Genomic DNA, 15,273 nt, shown 5'->3' with positions numbered 1-15,273 from the left:
AGACTTTTTTTTTTTTTTTTTAATCCTCACTGAAAGAGTGAAGAAAGAGAAACATCAATTAGTTATGTGCCCTGACAGGGAGCGTGGGTGGAACCTGAGACCCTCCAGTGCACAGGCCGACGCTCGAACCACTGAGCACACCTCCCAGGGCTATCAGATACTTTTTTAATTAATGGACTTTATTTCTTAATATATTTTTATTGATTTCAGAGAGGAAAGGAGAGGGAGAAAGAAACATCAATGAGAAAAAAACATTGATGATCGGCTGCCTCCTGCATGCCCCCTACTGGGGATCAAGCCTTCATGTGTCCCAGCTGGGAATTGAACCTGTGACTTCTTGGTTTATAGGTCAGTGCTCAACCACTGAGCCATGCCAGCTGGGCTGGACTTTATTTCTTAGTAGTTTTAGATTTATAAGATTAAGCAGGTAGTATGTAGAGTTTCATACACTCAACCTTACCTTCACCTCTACACAGTTATCCCTATTAGCATCTTGCGTTAGCAGGATACATTTATTACAATTAACAAGCCAATGTTGATACACTGTTATTAACTGTAATCTATAGCTTACATTAATATTTACTCTGTAGTATATAGTTCTATGGGTTTTGACAAGTGTATAAGTGATGTGTATCACATCACGAAATATTCTTTTGATTTTTTTTTTTTCTTCCTCAACCATTTAAAAATGTGGTTGGCTATACAACAGCTGGCAGTGGGCTAGGTTTGGCCTGGGGCCTGTTGGCTGAACCCTGCTCTGGAGTCCAGATCATGGCACTAAGTGCATTTGACCAAAATGTGCTCTAATTAATGAGCTTTTTTGCGGCATCGTCCAGGGATTTGGACGATGGCATCCTTTGTTTTCTGAGCCTGGGATTTGCCCCTATTACTGTTGGGGGGAGGGTCACTTCTCTGCCCATCACCGAGTGTCCCAGAAAGAGGCCGTCCATGTCACTCAGACACATATGTCCTCTTGCTCAGTTGAGTTAGGGACATGGTTTTCCACTGTGCACTCTCCATGTTTTTGGCAGTGCCTGAGCTCTGGCTCCTAGTGAGTGCTGGCACTTTAGAAGGCTCTGCCTGGGGACGTGGCCCATTGGCTTCTTGGCTGGTGGCCCACACTAGATGAGCTTCTGGGGTGGGCTGCAGCGTCCTTTCCCTTGCTTTGATGTGGAGACCGGGCTTGCCTAGGAGGGAAGCCCTGATTATGCTTAGCTGAGTGCTCTGGAAGAAGAGTTTCATAGTTCCTGGCCTTAGTAGGCAGCCACAGGTGCCTCCCAGAGTGCTGCCATAGCACCTGCAGCCCTGGCCCGGGGATAGGGGAGTGAGGTGACAGCTGTCCGATATCTGGGGTGTGGGTTGTCTTAGGAGCCTTCGTTCTGCAAGCAAAGCTCTTGTGTGTTCTTGTTTCCTCTAAGGTGCATATGGAACTGGTGTGGCCAGCTGGCAAGGTAGGCCCTTCTGGGGGTCAGTGGGTGGACACGAGGGTCTCTGGTCAGCCCTCCAGAGGAGCTGGGATGCGGGGACCCCCATCTCCCTTCCCAACTGTGCTTATAGCTCTCGTGAAGGCCTGCATGCTGGGCCTGAGGTGCTGAGGAGGCCTCGTGGGGAACTTGCAGGGGATTGTGGTTGTGTTCTGGGAGCACTATCTCTATGGTGGATCTGTCAATAGCCCAACTGCCACTCTGGGCTCTCAGCTACCTCTGGCTTTGGATGGGAAGCAAGTCTTAGGATCTGACACTGAAAATCTGCTCAGAATTGAGGTCTTAGCTCCACCCTCCTCCTGATGCCTCTATGAGCTATACAAAGGCAATGTGGTGTGCAGTGTGGGTGATGCAAGCGGCACTTGGTCCCATGACCCTCTTCCTTCCCTAATGGCAGTGGGTACTCCTCTGTAGACATGTCCACCCTGGGCTGGCTTTGTGGCGGCTGAGGTCTGACTTGCCTCTTCTTCCCTTTGGCAGGTTATGAAAACTACAATTATTATGGTGCCCAGAACACCAGCGTCACCACAGCAGCAACCTACAGCTACGGCCCAGCCTCCTGGGAAGCCACTAAGGCTGGTGATGGCCTGGCGCCTGGGGGCCCTGCCATACATATGGCTTCTTATGGCCCAGAGCCATGCACTGACAATTCTGACTCGCTCATTGCCAAGATCAACCAACGTCTAGACATGATGTCCAAGGAAGGAGGCAGGGGTGGGAGCAGCACCGGTGGGGAGGGCATGCAGGACCGGGAGAGGTAATTACACACCTGATCCCTTCCCAGGAATGCTCTTCCCCGGTCCCTCCTGAGCATGGGTAGATGAGTTGGGCCTTTGTTGGGATAGAGGCATTGTAATTGGACTCGCTGGTTTCCTCAGTGGCGGGGTTTAGGGCATGGCTGTGGTTAAACTATGCCAGACTCCTGATTTTTGCACCAGGAGCTTAACAACCTCCCTGTTCCTGTGGCCAATGGCTTGTGCCCACATTCATCAGTGTTTGGAGGGTCTGTTTCGCCTCCAGGCATTTAGGAGGGGCATGTGGTGGTTTGGTTTGCTTCCCTGTTCTGAGTGTAGGGAGGTCAGCTTTGCAGGAGGTGTAGAGATTGAACCCAGAGCATGTAGTCATGGTTGTGCTTTCTTTGCAGTTCCTTCCGCTTCCAGTCATTTGACTCCTTCGACTCCAGGCCTTGTCTGCCTGAGCACAATCCCTACCGTCCCAGCTATAGCTACAACTATGACTTTGACCTGGGACCTGACCGCAATGGTGGCTTTGGCAGTCAGTACAGTGACTGTCGGGACCCTGCCCGGGAGCCCCGCTCACTCGATGGCTTCATGCGGGGCCGGGATCAGGGCCGCTTTCAGGACCGGAGCAACGCTGGCACCTTTATGCGCACTGACCCCTTCATGACATCAGCGGCCTCCTCCCAACCACTGTCTGCTCCCTGGACAGAAATGAACTACGTGGGTGGACGGGGCCTGGGAGGCCCCTCTCCCAGCAGGCCCCCACCTTCCCTCTTCTCCCAGTCCATGGCCCCCCAGTCCATGGCCCCCAACTATGGAGTGATGGGCATGCAGGGGGCTGGAGGTTATGACAACTCCGTGCCCTACAGATGTGGCCAGTCACAGACCCGGATGAGGGATCGGGTAAGCCCTTGCAACCTTGCAAAGTTCTACCCTGCCTGCCTTGCTTTTCTTTTTAAACAGCTTTATTGAGGTAAAATTTAGAGATTGTAGGATTCACTCATTTTTACGTGTATAATTTGACTTTTAGTAAAAATGTATAGACTTGTGCAATCTTCACCACCGTCTAATTTTTGAACATTTCTGTCAACCCAGAAAGAAACTCTGTCATTAGCAGTCACTCCATATTTTCTCCCCCAGTCCCTGGCAACCACTAACACCTTTCTGTGCATGGATTTGCCTGTTTTGGTTATAACACATGAATACAATATGTGTCCTTTTGTGTTTAGCTTTTTACATTCAGCATAACTGTTGTGGGGGGTTAAGCTATGTTGTCTTTCTTTGCCTTCTGAAAAGACCTTGTCTATCTTTGTTCTCTGATCTTATACCCTCTTCATTCTTCATTCCCCTGGGGCAGTGGTCGGCAAACTCATTAGTCAACAGAGCCAAATTTCAACAGTACAACGATTGAAATTTCTTTTGAGAGCCAAATTTTTTAAACTTAAACTATATAGGTAGGTACATTGTTATTAACTTAATTAGGGTGCTCCTAAGGCTTAGGAAGAGCCACACTCAAGGGGCCAAAGAGCCGCATGTGGCTCGCGAGCAGCAGTTTGCCGACCACGGCCCTGGGGTATCTTAATGGCCCAGGGAGGTGGTACATCAGGATGTGCTTGTGTCTGTAGCCCAGGTGGAGAGGGTTTGATCGCTGCGGCCCAGATGGCATGGGCAGGAAACGGAAGCAGTTGCAAATCTATGATGAGCCGGATGCCAAACAGGCCCGGGCTGACAGCGAAGGAGATTTTTCCGAAAATGGTACGCCCTGGGGGTGGGATAGAGTGAGTTTTCAGTGGGTATGAGTCGGTTGCATGCTTAGTGCCTTGCCTGCCTGTCTGTACAGTGGACACGCAGGAACTCAAGGTGCTGTATGTCACCCAAACTCCCACAGTCCCCACTGTGGTCAGGATAAGCTTCATCACTCTGGACAGTGAGCTTGGGAGGGTGAAAACCGGGCCACTGCTGAGGGGCTAACTTTTCCAATTACTTTTGTGTCTGGTAGATGATGGAGCTGGTGACTTCCGGTCAGGAGATGAAGAATTCAGGGGAGTAAGTCCACCTTCACTGGTCAGTCTCCTTTGTCTCCAGTGCAGGGTTTCTTCCTTCTTCCTCACAGAGACAGGCACTGCTGCTATGGTAGACTCGCAGCTAGAGTGTTCCACCTGAAACAATCCTTGCCTTCCTGAAAAAAATTCCCCCCCCCCCCCCCCCCCCCCCCCCCCCCCCCCCCAGCCGTTCCTGTGTCCTTATAGTAATGTGCCTAGCTGCACACGTAAGTGCAGTGGCTGTGCAGGTTGAGGCTTCCAAACGTGTACTGAAGACTTGCAGCTTCACGCTGGTGCTGAGCTGCATCCATGTCACTCATTCCTTCCAACCAGTCATGGTAGACAGGTGTTTAAGGTCGGCTCTTAGCATGAGGACCTGGCGAGTGAACCTTTGCCACTCACTGTAAATTCTGATCCAATTCTAGGCAGGGCCCTAGATCTGTGTGTATGAAGGCTTTGCACAGATGCTTCTAATGGTCAGGCCGGTTGGCGGAAGATGGGAGAAGTTGGGTACAGTGAGTTTTCAGCTTTTCTGAGGGTCTTGTCCCATGTTTTGCTTCAGTCTTGAGTCTAGGAATCACTGTGTACTTGCTGATTGGTAATTTAATCTTTGGCTTCATGCCTAAGAAATGGACTCCCTTTCCATTTTCACTTAGATGGTCATTTTTATCCTCACCTAATTTTTTACAACCTTTGGTAAATACAAACAAATGGCTGGGAAACTTGGTAAAACCCATTTCCAATAAAGAGCACTGGAAGTAGCATCCTACAAATCAGGGTTTCTTGACATACAATTTATGAATGGGCTCCTGGCATTCCCATGTGCAGAGCTGTGCAGGTGTACATTGCCAGAGGCCGTACTTTAGCTTTAGAAAGCTGAAAGAAGGTCAGTGTCTTTAATAAAAAAGCAAAACAGATTAGTCATCACAGAATCCCAGAAGGCAACCAGTAGTGACAGGATACACTCGGGCTCTGTCCCATAGCCCTGGACCTTGTCCTAACACCTTGTGACTAGGTTCCTGGTGGCACAGCAACCACCAGGTAGTGGCAGGGGGAGCTAGGCTGGTGTGGAGAGTTCTGGAAACCACCTCACTGCCCAACTTCGTGTGTGTGCTTTTTCAGGAGGACGAATTCTTGGACTCCGGGAGGCAGAGAGGTAGGCATTGCCCATTGTCCCTTTGAACTTGCCTGTGTCTGCCCAGCTGTCCCGCACTCACTGCCCAACACTCAGCTGAGCTGGGTTTCTGAGCAAGCCTGGAGCCTGGATGGAGGGGATGATGGCTCAGGGCAGAAGAGGGGCTGTGATTACTGGGCGAGCTTTGGCCATGGCACTCACCCCAAGACTTTGCTCCATTGTAAATGCAGGCTATGGAGGGACGGGGCAGCTCACCTGTGGGTGGTGTCTGCAGCAGCTTGAGGGGTCGTGAAGGGAATCTCAGAAATGCGAGAGAGAAAGAAAAGGTGCCCTCCAGCTGTCTTCTCCGTTACCCTGGTCCATGCAGGTCCCTGTACTGTTCTCCTGGGCTTCGTTATCTCCACAGTCCTTCCATTGCCAGCCCGAGGCCATGGAGCTGCCTCGCTGTACTGTTCTCCTGGGCTTCGTTATCTCCACAGTCCGATTGCCAGCCCGAGGCCATGGAGCTGCCTCAGCCTTAATGGTGGGATTGCTGGCAACTGCAGCACATTGCTGCATGGGACAGAGTTTGGACACCTGCCTGGATTGGGGGCTGAGGGAAGGAGGGGGGGCCTGTCAGATACACCCGGACCCAGATACCCTAGCGGCAGTCATTGCTCACTGCTCAGCAGGCCCCGTCACTTCCAGTGCCAGAGACTTAAGGGTACAAATTTAGTGGCAAAAGCAAAGCCAAATTAAACCTCTTGGGGTGAGGAGGGGGCAGGGAGAAGCAGCCTTGGACATGGTGGCCTTGAGCTTACCCAAAAGCCACTTTTCCTATTCCCGTGGGTCTTGTCGGTGGTTTTCCCCAAGAATCACAGGCTGGTTCTGCTCCCGTCAATTCTGAAGGCCCCTGGCTTAGCTGCTGCTTCCCTTATGTGTTCAGGTTTAGCCAACCCCCTGAGGTCTTCTCACTCTGTTTATGTATTGAAGCGATCATGTCTGTAGCATGGGACCACACAACACTGAGCAGCTCGTGCAGCGGGGAAATGCTAAAGCAAAGGTGACATGTTTATTGCGTGCAGGTCCTGCTACCCACCCTGGATGGCTTTGCTATTAAACAGCAGTAATAGTTTCAGGCAGTGACCTCTTGCCAAAAATCCCACACGCCCTTTTGAGAGGCTTCTGAGCAGCGCACGCCGGTCGCCATCTTCGTGGGACAGTCTCGTGACTGGCATCAGGGGTAGGGGTTACAGTTCAGATGCTTATCCAACCTTTTTTCAGTGTCTGGCCCTGCTCTGAGCCACGGTAACCTGACCTGGCCTCACGCTGGGACACTGGGCTGGCCCCAGGAGATGAATGGAGGACCGACAGGTCTCTTCCTACTTCTCTTTCTAGGATTGCTTCCCATATAGCCCTGGGAAAGCCCTAGAGTGACAGTTTTCATGAGTGGAAGATAGAGTTCGGGCCAGCAAGGACTGACAGACCTGCTGAGGCCCTAGTTCAGAGGAGGCCTACGGGATGGTTGTCCTGGTCCACCCAGAGGTGGGACGGGGAGGTAGAACAGCTTTATTTTCTGAGGCTTGTAGCTGCTGCCTCTTTACCTAGGAAGAACTACTCTCTTAACTGATGTTGGGAGAAGACCCACTCATAAGGCAGTGGATTGGAAACGCAGGATAGGGAAGAACAGAGATCAGGTGGGCCTCAGTGTGAGTGGGATGGGTGGGCCGTGTCCCTGGCCCATCCCAGCCTTATTAGGCCATGGGGGGAGTGAGGTGTCTCCCCTGGGAACGCCCCAGGGTTCTCATCCAAGCTCATACGTGGGAGCCTTTGACAGTCCCTTGGTGCCTCAGGGTGTCCTGACCCTGCCGTGTGTGGAGGCAGCAGCAGGGCACAGGGCGCAGTGGCCGAGCTGCAGCCCCATCAAGGCCCTGGTGCTTAGCTCCTCTGGGCTCTGCAGAGGGTCTTGAAGGGATTTCTCTGTTGCAGAGAAGGATGACGAGGATGATGAAGTGAAGAAGAGGAAGGAGAAGCAAAGGAGAAGAGACAGGTTGCGAGACCGAGCAGCTGACAGGTGAGGTGGCAGGTCAGCTGGACCTGGGCAGTCAAGGCTCTTCGAAGCTCGTCGGTTCTTACTCCGTGATGCGGGCAGAGCCTGGTTTGAGCTGATCCCAGGTGTCTGTGGGAAGGCCTAGTCAGAGTGGTGGGAGACAAAACTTGAGAAACACGAACGGAATCATATTCTTGCCAGAGGTCCCTGTGGCCCTCAAGTGCCCACCCAGACGTTCTATTACCCTTTTCCATACCCCTGGGGAGTTTCCTTGTTCCCTGGCCTGTGTCTGTCATCCAAAACAACTGATCTTCATCAAGCAGAGCTGCTAAGGAGGTGACCTGGTGCATTGTCCCAATCCAGACTCCAAATCTGGAGTTTGATTTACCAATTATACGTGTATCAGTGTTACCTTTTGTGCCGAGCTAGCTCAGCCAAGGGTTCGCAAGCCTGAGTGAGGGTGGTGAAGGGATGAAGAAATGACAAAGAGAATAAGCTGGGTCTAGGTGGATCTTCCTGTGCCTGGCTGAGGCCACAGAGAGAGAGATCCAGAGGCAAGCTGAGCCTTTATTTTATAGCCAGAGGTAAACAAGGTAGTGGTCACCATAGTTACAGTGTTCTTGTGAGTTTCACTTGTTTTGGCAGCACTTGCTGCCCTCCTATAGCCCATTAGCTTCCCAAGAAGGATCTAGGAAGCGTCATAAGGTCAAGCCTAATTATGCTAAGAGGACTGTGCCCTTTAAGCTGGGACTTGTTTGTGGCTTTGCCAACAGGTCAGTCGAGGCTTAACCCTATAGCCGTGCCCTACAACCTTTAAATAGAAAAAGAAGCACAAAAACGCAAAGCCCAAAGAGTGTTGGTGTGACCACACCATGCACTTCTCTCCCTGTTCAGTGGTTATGTGGCTGCTGACTAGAAAAGTAAACCACTGGTGGCCATGGGGCCCTTGGTTGCCAAGGTCTTAACCACACATGGCTGCTCCTCTGTGCACAGGTTCTCTTAAGGCTCACCTGGGGTAGTGTTTTCCTGCGCAAAGAATACTCACCAAAAGGGGTAACAGAGACAGGAACTGAAATGTAGGAGCTTTCAGGTGTTACAGGAATTCATCAAAACCCTTGTAAAGGCCTCGCTTGTTGTGCAGTGGTTAGAACATCGGCCCTTAGACTGGAGGGTCTTGGGCTCGATTCTGGGCAAGACTCCATCCTGGCCCCAGTTGGGGCACATGTGAGAGGCAACCAATCGATGTGTCTCTCTCACATTGATGTTTCTGTCTCTATCTCTCCCTTCCCTTCGACTCTCTCTAAAAATAAAAATAGAAAAAATATCCTCAGATGAGAATTAACAACAACAAAAAATCCTCGTTAAATAGATGAGTAAATAGGTGATGAGTAAATAGATTTGATCTATTTACGTGCCACATGAGAACTTAGATGACATTTTAAAAAAAGAATCTTTAAATCCTGCCCTAGTGATGGTTCTAGAGCAATTATCAATTGTTGGAGCAGTTATTACAGAGGAGGTGGAGATACAGCCAGGAAACCTATTTCTTTCTAATAGTTCTGCACATAGAGCCTGGGTGACTTCTTTCCTTTTCACTCCTCTGTTAGAGTATCGACAAAAGCTTGTGGCACTTGCCTAGAGATCCAAGCCAGGTGCTAGAGGTCAGCAGAATCTGGCGTTGGCAGAGGAGTCCTGAGTGCCACATGGCCTGTGTTCTTACCACAAAAGATCCAGAGGCCCTTGGGCAAAGCCAAGGGAAGCAGCACTCCACTGTGGCGGTATGCAGGTCTGCAGGCCACTCTCTCATCACCTTAGAGCATGATTGCATTTGTGAGACTTTGAAATCACATGACAAAGAAGCGTTAGTTTTTATCCATGAATTTGACATAACATGCCTTTACGTCGAACCCTGTCAGAGAATTTTTCTTAGGTCGTGTCAATTTTTTTTTTTTTAATCCTCACTGGAGGATGACATGCTTAGAGAGAGGAGGGAGAGAGACATTGATGTGAGAGAAACATCGATTAGTTGCCTTCCGCACGTGCTCTGACTGGGAATTGAACCTGAAACCCAGGTATGTACTCTGACCTGGAATTGAACCGGCTACCTAAAATTGAGTCACCTAAGTCCTTTGGGCCAAAAAGACTGGTATAGTAGTAAATTGCTACATGAATCATTTTCCTGAATACTTTCAAGATTGTAGTCCCAATCCTTGAAAGAAAACTGCTATCTTTTTTTTAACTGTTTTATATATATATATAAATTGATTGATTGATTGATTGATTTCAGAGAGGAAGGGATAGGGCGAGAGAGAAACAGTGATGAGAGAGAATCACTGATCAGCCGCTTCCTGTGTGCCCCTGACTGGGAATCAAACTGTAACCTACTCGTTCATGGGTCGACACTCAACCACTAACCACTGAACCACACCAGCTGGGCAGGAAACTGCTATTCTTGACTCCCCATGAGAAGTCCAAAGTCTTGGTTCAGAAACTGCTTTCCCATTTTTGTTTCAGTTCTAACCAGAGATGAACTCGTTATCCCTGCATCACTGTTGTTGCTTTTTGTCTTCCTCCTCCAGGATTCAGTTTGCCTGTTCCGTGTGCAAATTTCGTAGCTTTGAAGATGAAGAAATCCAGAAGCATCTGCAAAGCAAATTTCACAAAGAGACACTGCGGTTTATAAGCACCAAACTGCCTGACAAGACGGTGGAGTTCCTTCAGGTGAAGCACACTTGGCCTCTATGACAGTGCTTCCCACTGACCCTACAGGTGTCAGATCCCTCACAGGGAAAGGGAAGGGAAATAAGATTTCTATTTCCAGAATAACAGTTGGTCTGGTCCCCATGTCAGGAATAACTGAGCTCCAACCATTGTAGTTCCCATTAGTTCTGCCCGCGGAGCTGCCTGGCTGTCATCCGATAGGGACTGGGCAGACACTCCTGGTGAGCTGCCTCTACTGCAGTTGAGAAATACCCACACGTGCTGTCCTCCGGGTTTCAGTTGGCGCTGTCTCTCAACCCCTTTAGGAATACATTGTAAACAGGAACAAGAAGATTGAGAAGCGACGTCAGGAACTGATGGAGAAGGAAAGCACAAAACCAAAACCAGATCCTTTCAAAGGTGGGTTGTGATCCTAGGGGGCGTGCTGTTCTGCATGGCACTAAGGCACATGATTCAGTGCAAAGCCAGCACAGGGCTGCTGGGGATGGAACGGGAAGACCCATGGGAGGGGCACTTAGCAATGGAAACAGGCCCTCCAGTTTGGCCTAATAGAGATCCCAGCTCTACAGGCAAGTTAACAGTGACATGAAGCGCTCTGCAGTTTTTTCCTTCTGGGACTGAAGGAGAAGAAAAGTTGGAAGTAATAATGTCCTGGTGTAGAGGCTGGTGGTTCTGACCCTGCACTCCTGCTGGAAGGCTGATGGCGCCTGTCTCAGATTCTGTCCTCACGGAATCCCTAGAGAGGGCTGCAGGGAGAAAATGCGGGCCTCGTTGGGGGCTGGAGCGGGTGGGGAGCATTACATGCATGCCGTCCCAGATCCCGTATGACTTGGATTTCATCAACAGGGATTGGCCAAGAGCACTTCTTCAAGAAGATCGAGGCTGCTCACTGCTTGGCTTGCGACATGCTGATCCCTGCGCAGCACCAGCTCCTCCAACGGCACCTGCACTCTGTGGATCACAATCACAATCGCCGGGTGAGCCCCTCCTGATGCTGGCTGAGGGACCAGCCTTCCCGGGCTTCTAGTGGAGGTTTCAGAACCTTCTGTGTCTTAGGAGGAATGCTAACATCTTTAGGGGCTCTTGCCATATCCCATCAAGTCTGCCACTTCATCAATTGATTGTATGATGCCCTCTAGTTTCTGTGAAAATGTGTTGCTTAGAATTGATTTAATACATAGTTGAAATTGTCCTGGTTTGAGAGTGTTCCCTGTAAACCACACAAATCAATTCCACATTTGCTGAAAAACTAGATTTTCTATAAACTGAGGCCAAAGGCCATTCAGAGCAGAGTGGCCTGGGAGACCCATTTGGTCCTTACTAGCTTATGGGGCCTGAGGCTAAAAATTCAGTTCGGGTCAGCAAATTTTTCTGTAAAGGGTCAAATTGTAAATATTTTCAGCTTTGCAGGCCATAAGGTCTCTGTCCAAGTCTGGTGTTGGTGGGCAAAAGCAGCCACAGATCAGATAGTAAGTGAAAGAATGGGTGTGGCTGCACTTGACCCTCTGGCTGTAGCTTGCTGATCCCCGAGTTAACATCTCTGTTCTTAGTTTACCCAGTGATGAAATGGAGCCCTCAGTATTTGCCTGCCCATCTCCCCATTTTTTGTTTGTTTGTGTGCTTTTTTAATTTTAGAGAGAAAGAGGAAGGCGGGGGTGGGGGAAGGAGAGAGAAGTAGTGATTTGTTGTTCTACTGATTCATGCATTCGTTGGTTGCTTCTTACAGCACAACCTCGGCATATCAGGATGGTGCTCTAACAACTGGGCTACCCGGCCAGGGCTCCCCACCTCCCAGTTGCATTAAAGAGCAGCCAAAAGCACTGTATAAACAAGTGATTACTGTATGTGTGTCAAGCTGTTTTTGAGCTTTCATAGTTTTGCTATTGAACTTATTATGAAGTTAATATAACTCAAAACTGAAAAGAAAAAGCTTACTCCTTTCCCTACTTAGTTTACAAAGCTTCTAATCTATAAATGAACAACTTGATGTAGCCTGGCTGGTGTGTTCTCTTGCTCCTGTATAGGTGTCATTTTTGAAAACCTATGTGTGGTTCCCTTTGCAGTTGGCTGCTGAACAGTTCAAGAAAACAAGTCTCCATGTGGCTAAGAGTGTTTTGAACAACAGACATATAGTGAAGATGCTGGAAAAATACCTCAAGGTTAGGAGTCCAATGGATGGGAAAAGCTTTCGGAATGGAGAAAGAACTATGAGTGTGGAACTGTATCTCGAGTGCAGTGCTTAGGATTTCTGAGTCTTGAAGAACTGAGGGATGTCGGAATGTATCGGGCTTGGGAGTTCCACAACTGGATTTCCCGAGTCCGAGTGCGTGCTTGAGAACTCTGGGATGTGGTTCTGCTCGATTAATCTGTACAATAGTGTTGATTCTCTACATGAGAAACCTTGACTATCCATAAAATACTGAGTAAATGATGGTGAGATGCTTAAAAAGAAACATATCCAAGGTAGGTAATTGTCCAAGAAAGAAGCTAAAATGAGGTTTTGCTGGCAGATCCAACTGAATAAAATGGAGGATCAAGACGCAGGGAAGAGCCAGAGGTGCCTCAGCCACTGAGCCATAGTGACAGGAGCCGAGTAACAAAAAGTCCCAAAGAAGGGTGCCTGGAAGAGAAGTTGGAAGAGCCCCCCTGGTTCCTCCTTGGGAAGCCCGTTTCCTAAATGCTCAGTCCCATGACTTTAACTTCTAAAGGCTGGTAGCTAAGCTGTAGCATAGCCTGGCTAGGACCTGTTTGCCCTCCTCTCAGTTATTAAATGGTTCAATACCGAAGGGGTGGGGGTTCAATTCCCCGTCAAGGGCGTGTACCTGAGTTGTTCCCCACCTGGTCTGGGTGCCTGCGGAAGGCAGCCGGTCGATGTGTCTCTCTCAAGTTGATGGTTTTTCCTCTCCTCCCTTCCCCCTCTCCCCATCTCCCCCCTCCTCCTCTCCTCTTCCTTCCTCCCTCTTTTTCTCTCTCTCCCTTCCTTCCTCCCTTCCATTCTGAAAGCAATGGAAAAAAGATCCTCAGGTGAGGATTAACCAAAAGGAAAAAAGTACAAAATAGTTTAGTGAAGCTTTTCTGAGGTGTCTTTTCTGAATCTATAGGCTCTGATATCCTTTAGGGTTAACTCACCTGGTGTAGTTTAAAGTATTTCTCTTGCCCTGTCCAGTGTGGCTCAGTTGGATGGAGCATTGTCCCATGCACAGAAAAGTCATGGGTTCAGTTACTGGTTAGGGCACATGCTTAGGTTATGGGTTTGATCCCCGGTAGGGGCGCATATGGGAGGCAGCCCATCAGTGTGGCTCTCTCACATGGATGTTTCTCTGTCTCCCTCTCCCTTCTTCCCTCTCTAAAATAATAAATAAACGAATCAAGTATTTCTCTTATTGACTGCTTATCATGAAAATACGAGCTTCCACCCAGCAACCTGCGTCTGCTTCCACTCATTTGAACAGTTCTTTAGACCACTGACCTGTTTCTTCTTGGCCAGGGTGAAGACCCTTTCACCAATGAAGCCGTTGATCCAGAAATCGAAGGAGTTGACAATTTAGGAGGTGATGATAAGGAAGAGACACCTGAGGAGGTGGCCGAAGAAGTGTTAGCTGAGGTGATTACAGCAGCAGTGAAGGCAGTAGAGGGGGAAGGAGTGCCCACTCCAAAAAGTATTGAAACACTGGCCGAAGGGGAAAGCCCTGTGGATACTGCAGAGGCTACCAGTGGTCCCCATCCTAAACAGCTGCTGGAAGCAGGCACACACTGTGGAATGGCATCCGGGAAGGGGAACGCTGAAGCAGAGGCCGGAAGTGAGGAGGCCCAGGCTGGAAATAAGGCTGCAGAGGCTGAAGGTGAAGCAGAGGCAAAAGGCACTGTAACCATCACTGTTCCGGCCCCAGCTGCCACAGAAGCTGAAGTGGAACAAACTGATGCAGAGTCCAAAGATGTTACTCCCACAGAGTGATCCTCCTTTCCCTGTTTCAAGGGATGTGTTATATGATGCATTGATCTTTCTTCTTTGGTTTGTAAGTAGTACTAGGGTGTGTGTTACTGGAATATGCTGAAAACATTTTGGTGAAGAGACCCAGCGATTTCCTTCAGAAAAACGTACCTCATGGGCTTGTCTTAGAGCTGTGTGGCTTTCCGCCTCGGTTTGGAAGCTACAGAAGTACATTCCCCCAAGCAGCTGTGACCTTCCTGTACTGCAGTTGGAATAATAAGAGTTGGGCGATTAGATTTTGATACTTTGCTTGTTAAGAATGCCCTTCCTTTATTATTATTTTGTCTGGGAGCAGCTCATTATTACTAGGATATATCTTACTTTATAAAGATTTGTTTTTTTAAGTTTAAAAATTTGCTTTGGCTTTAGTTTTTGACCTCTGCGTTTATAGCTCACTGAATGGGGCATGATTCTCACAAGATGTAGCGGAATCTTGTTAATGTGATGCTGGTCCTGTCACATGAGTGAACTCTGACAACTGCACCACTGGAAGCACACCCAGTGGCCCCTTAAGACAGGACACTTTGCCTAGGGCGTTGTTTCCCAGTCTTTAACCCTTGGAGAATTACCTTCAGAATTGATCTCATGTGTTCCACCTCTGCATTACTTCAGGGTTTTTTCTTTCAATCAAGTTACTTCCTCTTAAATATATTTTAAAAGAAAACTTGATGTCCCTCCCATGAATGGAAAACCAATATAAATTGCCACAGATAAGATGCTATCTGTAAAAAATGAATAAAATGAAGTAAACATTTCATTTTAAATACTCTTCCTTTGGAGGTTCCCGAGTCTGAGAAAGGAAAGGCAGTGTGTGTTAAAGTGTAGCAAGCACTGGTTACATGTTCATATAACCAAAAGAATTGGAAGAGACCTACCTTTTGAAATGATATTGCTGGGTCTACGTCCCTGTAAACTTTTGAACTGTCACATTTGAGGACACATTGGCCAGTGGGAAATTATTTTAAAAGGTAATAAAAATATTTGATGAGCATCTACTGTGTACCAGGTGCTAATTCATGATAAAAATAAGATATGAGCACTGCTCTCAAGGAGCCTTACTAGAGATGTGAGATGAATATTTATGAAAAAGTCTATATTAGAACTTAATAAACTGTTCAGTAAGCAAGAAAA

At 48.6% G+C, this 15,273-nt stretch overlaps 1 protein-coding gene across 2 annotated transcripts in view; it reads left to right on the top strand.

Annotated features, from left to right (window-relative positions):
• Positions 1-15,273, top strand: part of AKAP8 (A kinase (PRKA) anchor protein 8) — an 18,498-nt gene extending 3,225 nt beyond the window's left edge. For both annotated transcript variants that reach the window (XM_005876308.2, XM_014547777.1), the window contains exons 3-14: positions 1,419-1,451; positions 1,965-2,241; positions 2,629-3,127; positions 3,850-3,979; positions 4,224-4,270; positions 5,389-5,422; positions 7,370-7,454; positions 10,010-10,151; positions 10,457-10,550; positions 10,998-11,128; positions 12,215-12,310; positions 13,639-15,273. In XM_005876308.2, the coding sequence (XP_005876370.1) occupies positions 1,419-1,451; positions 1,965-2,241; positions 2,629-3,127; positions 3,850-3,979; positions 4,224-4,270; positions 5,389-5,422; positions 7,370-7,454; positions 10,010-10,151; positions 10,457-10,550; positions 10,998-11,128; positions 12,215-12,310; positions 13,639-14,106 (2,036 nt within the window). In that variant the 3' untranslated portion in view covers positions 14,107-15,273. The remainder of the gene's footprint in view (positions 1-1,418; positions 1,452-1,964; positions 2,242-2,628; positions 3,128-3,849; positions 3,980-4,223; positions 4,271-5,388; positions 5,423-7,369; positions 7,455-10,009; positions 10,152-10,456; positions 10,551-10,997; positions 11,129-12,214; positions 12,311-13,638) is intronic.

The sequence above is a fragment of the Myotis brandtii genome, unplaced genomic scaffold (assembly GCF_000412655.1).
Source record: "Myotis brandtii unplaced genomic scaffold, ASM41265v1 scaffold485, whole genome shotgun sequence".
NCBI lineage: Eukaryota > Metazoa > Chordata > Mammalia > Chiroptera > Vespertilionidae > Myotis > Myotis brandtii.
The sequence above is the reverse complement of the archived record's forward strand: the minus strand, read 5'-3'. Positions and strand labels throughout refer to the sequence as shown.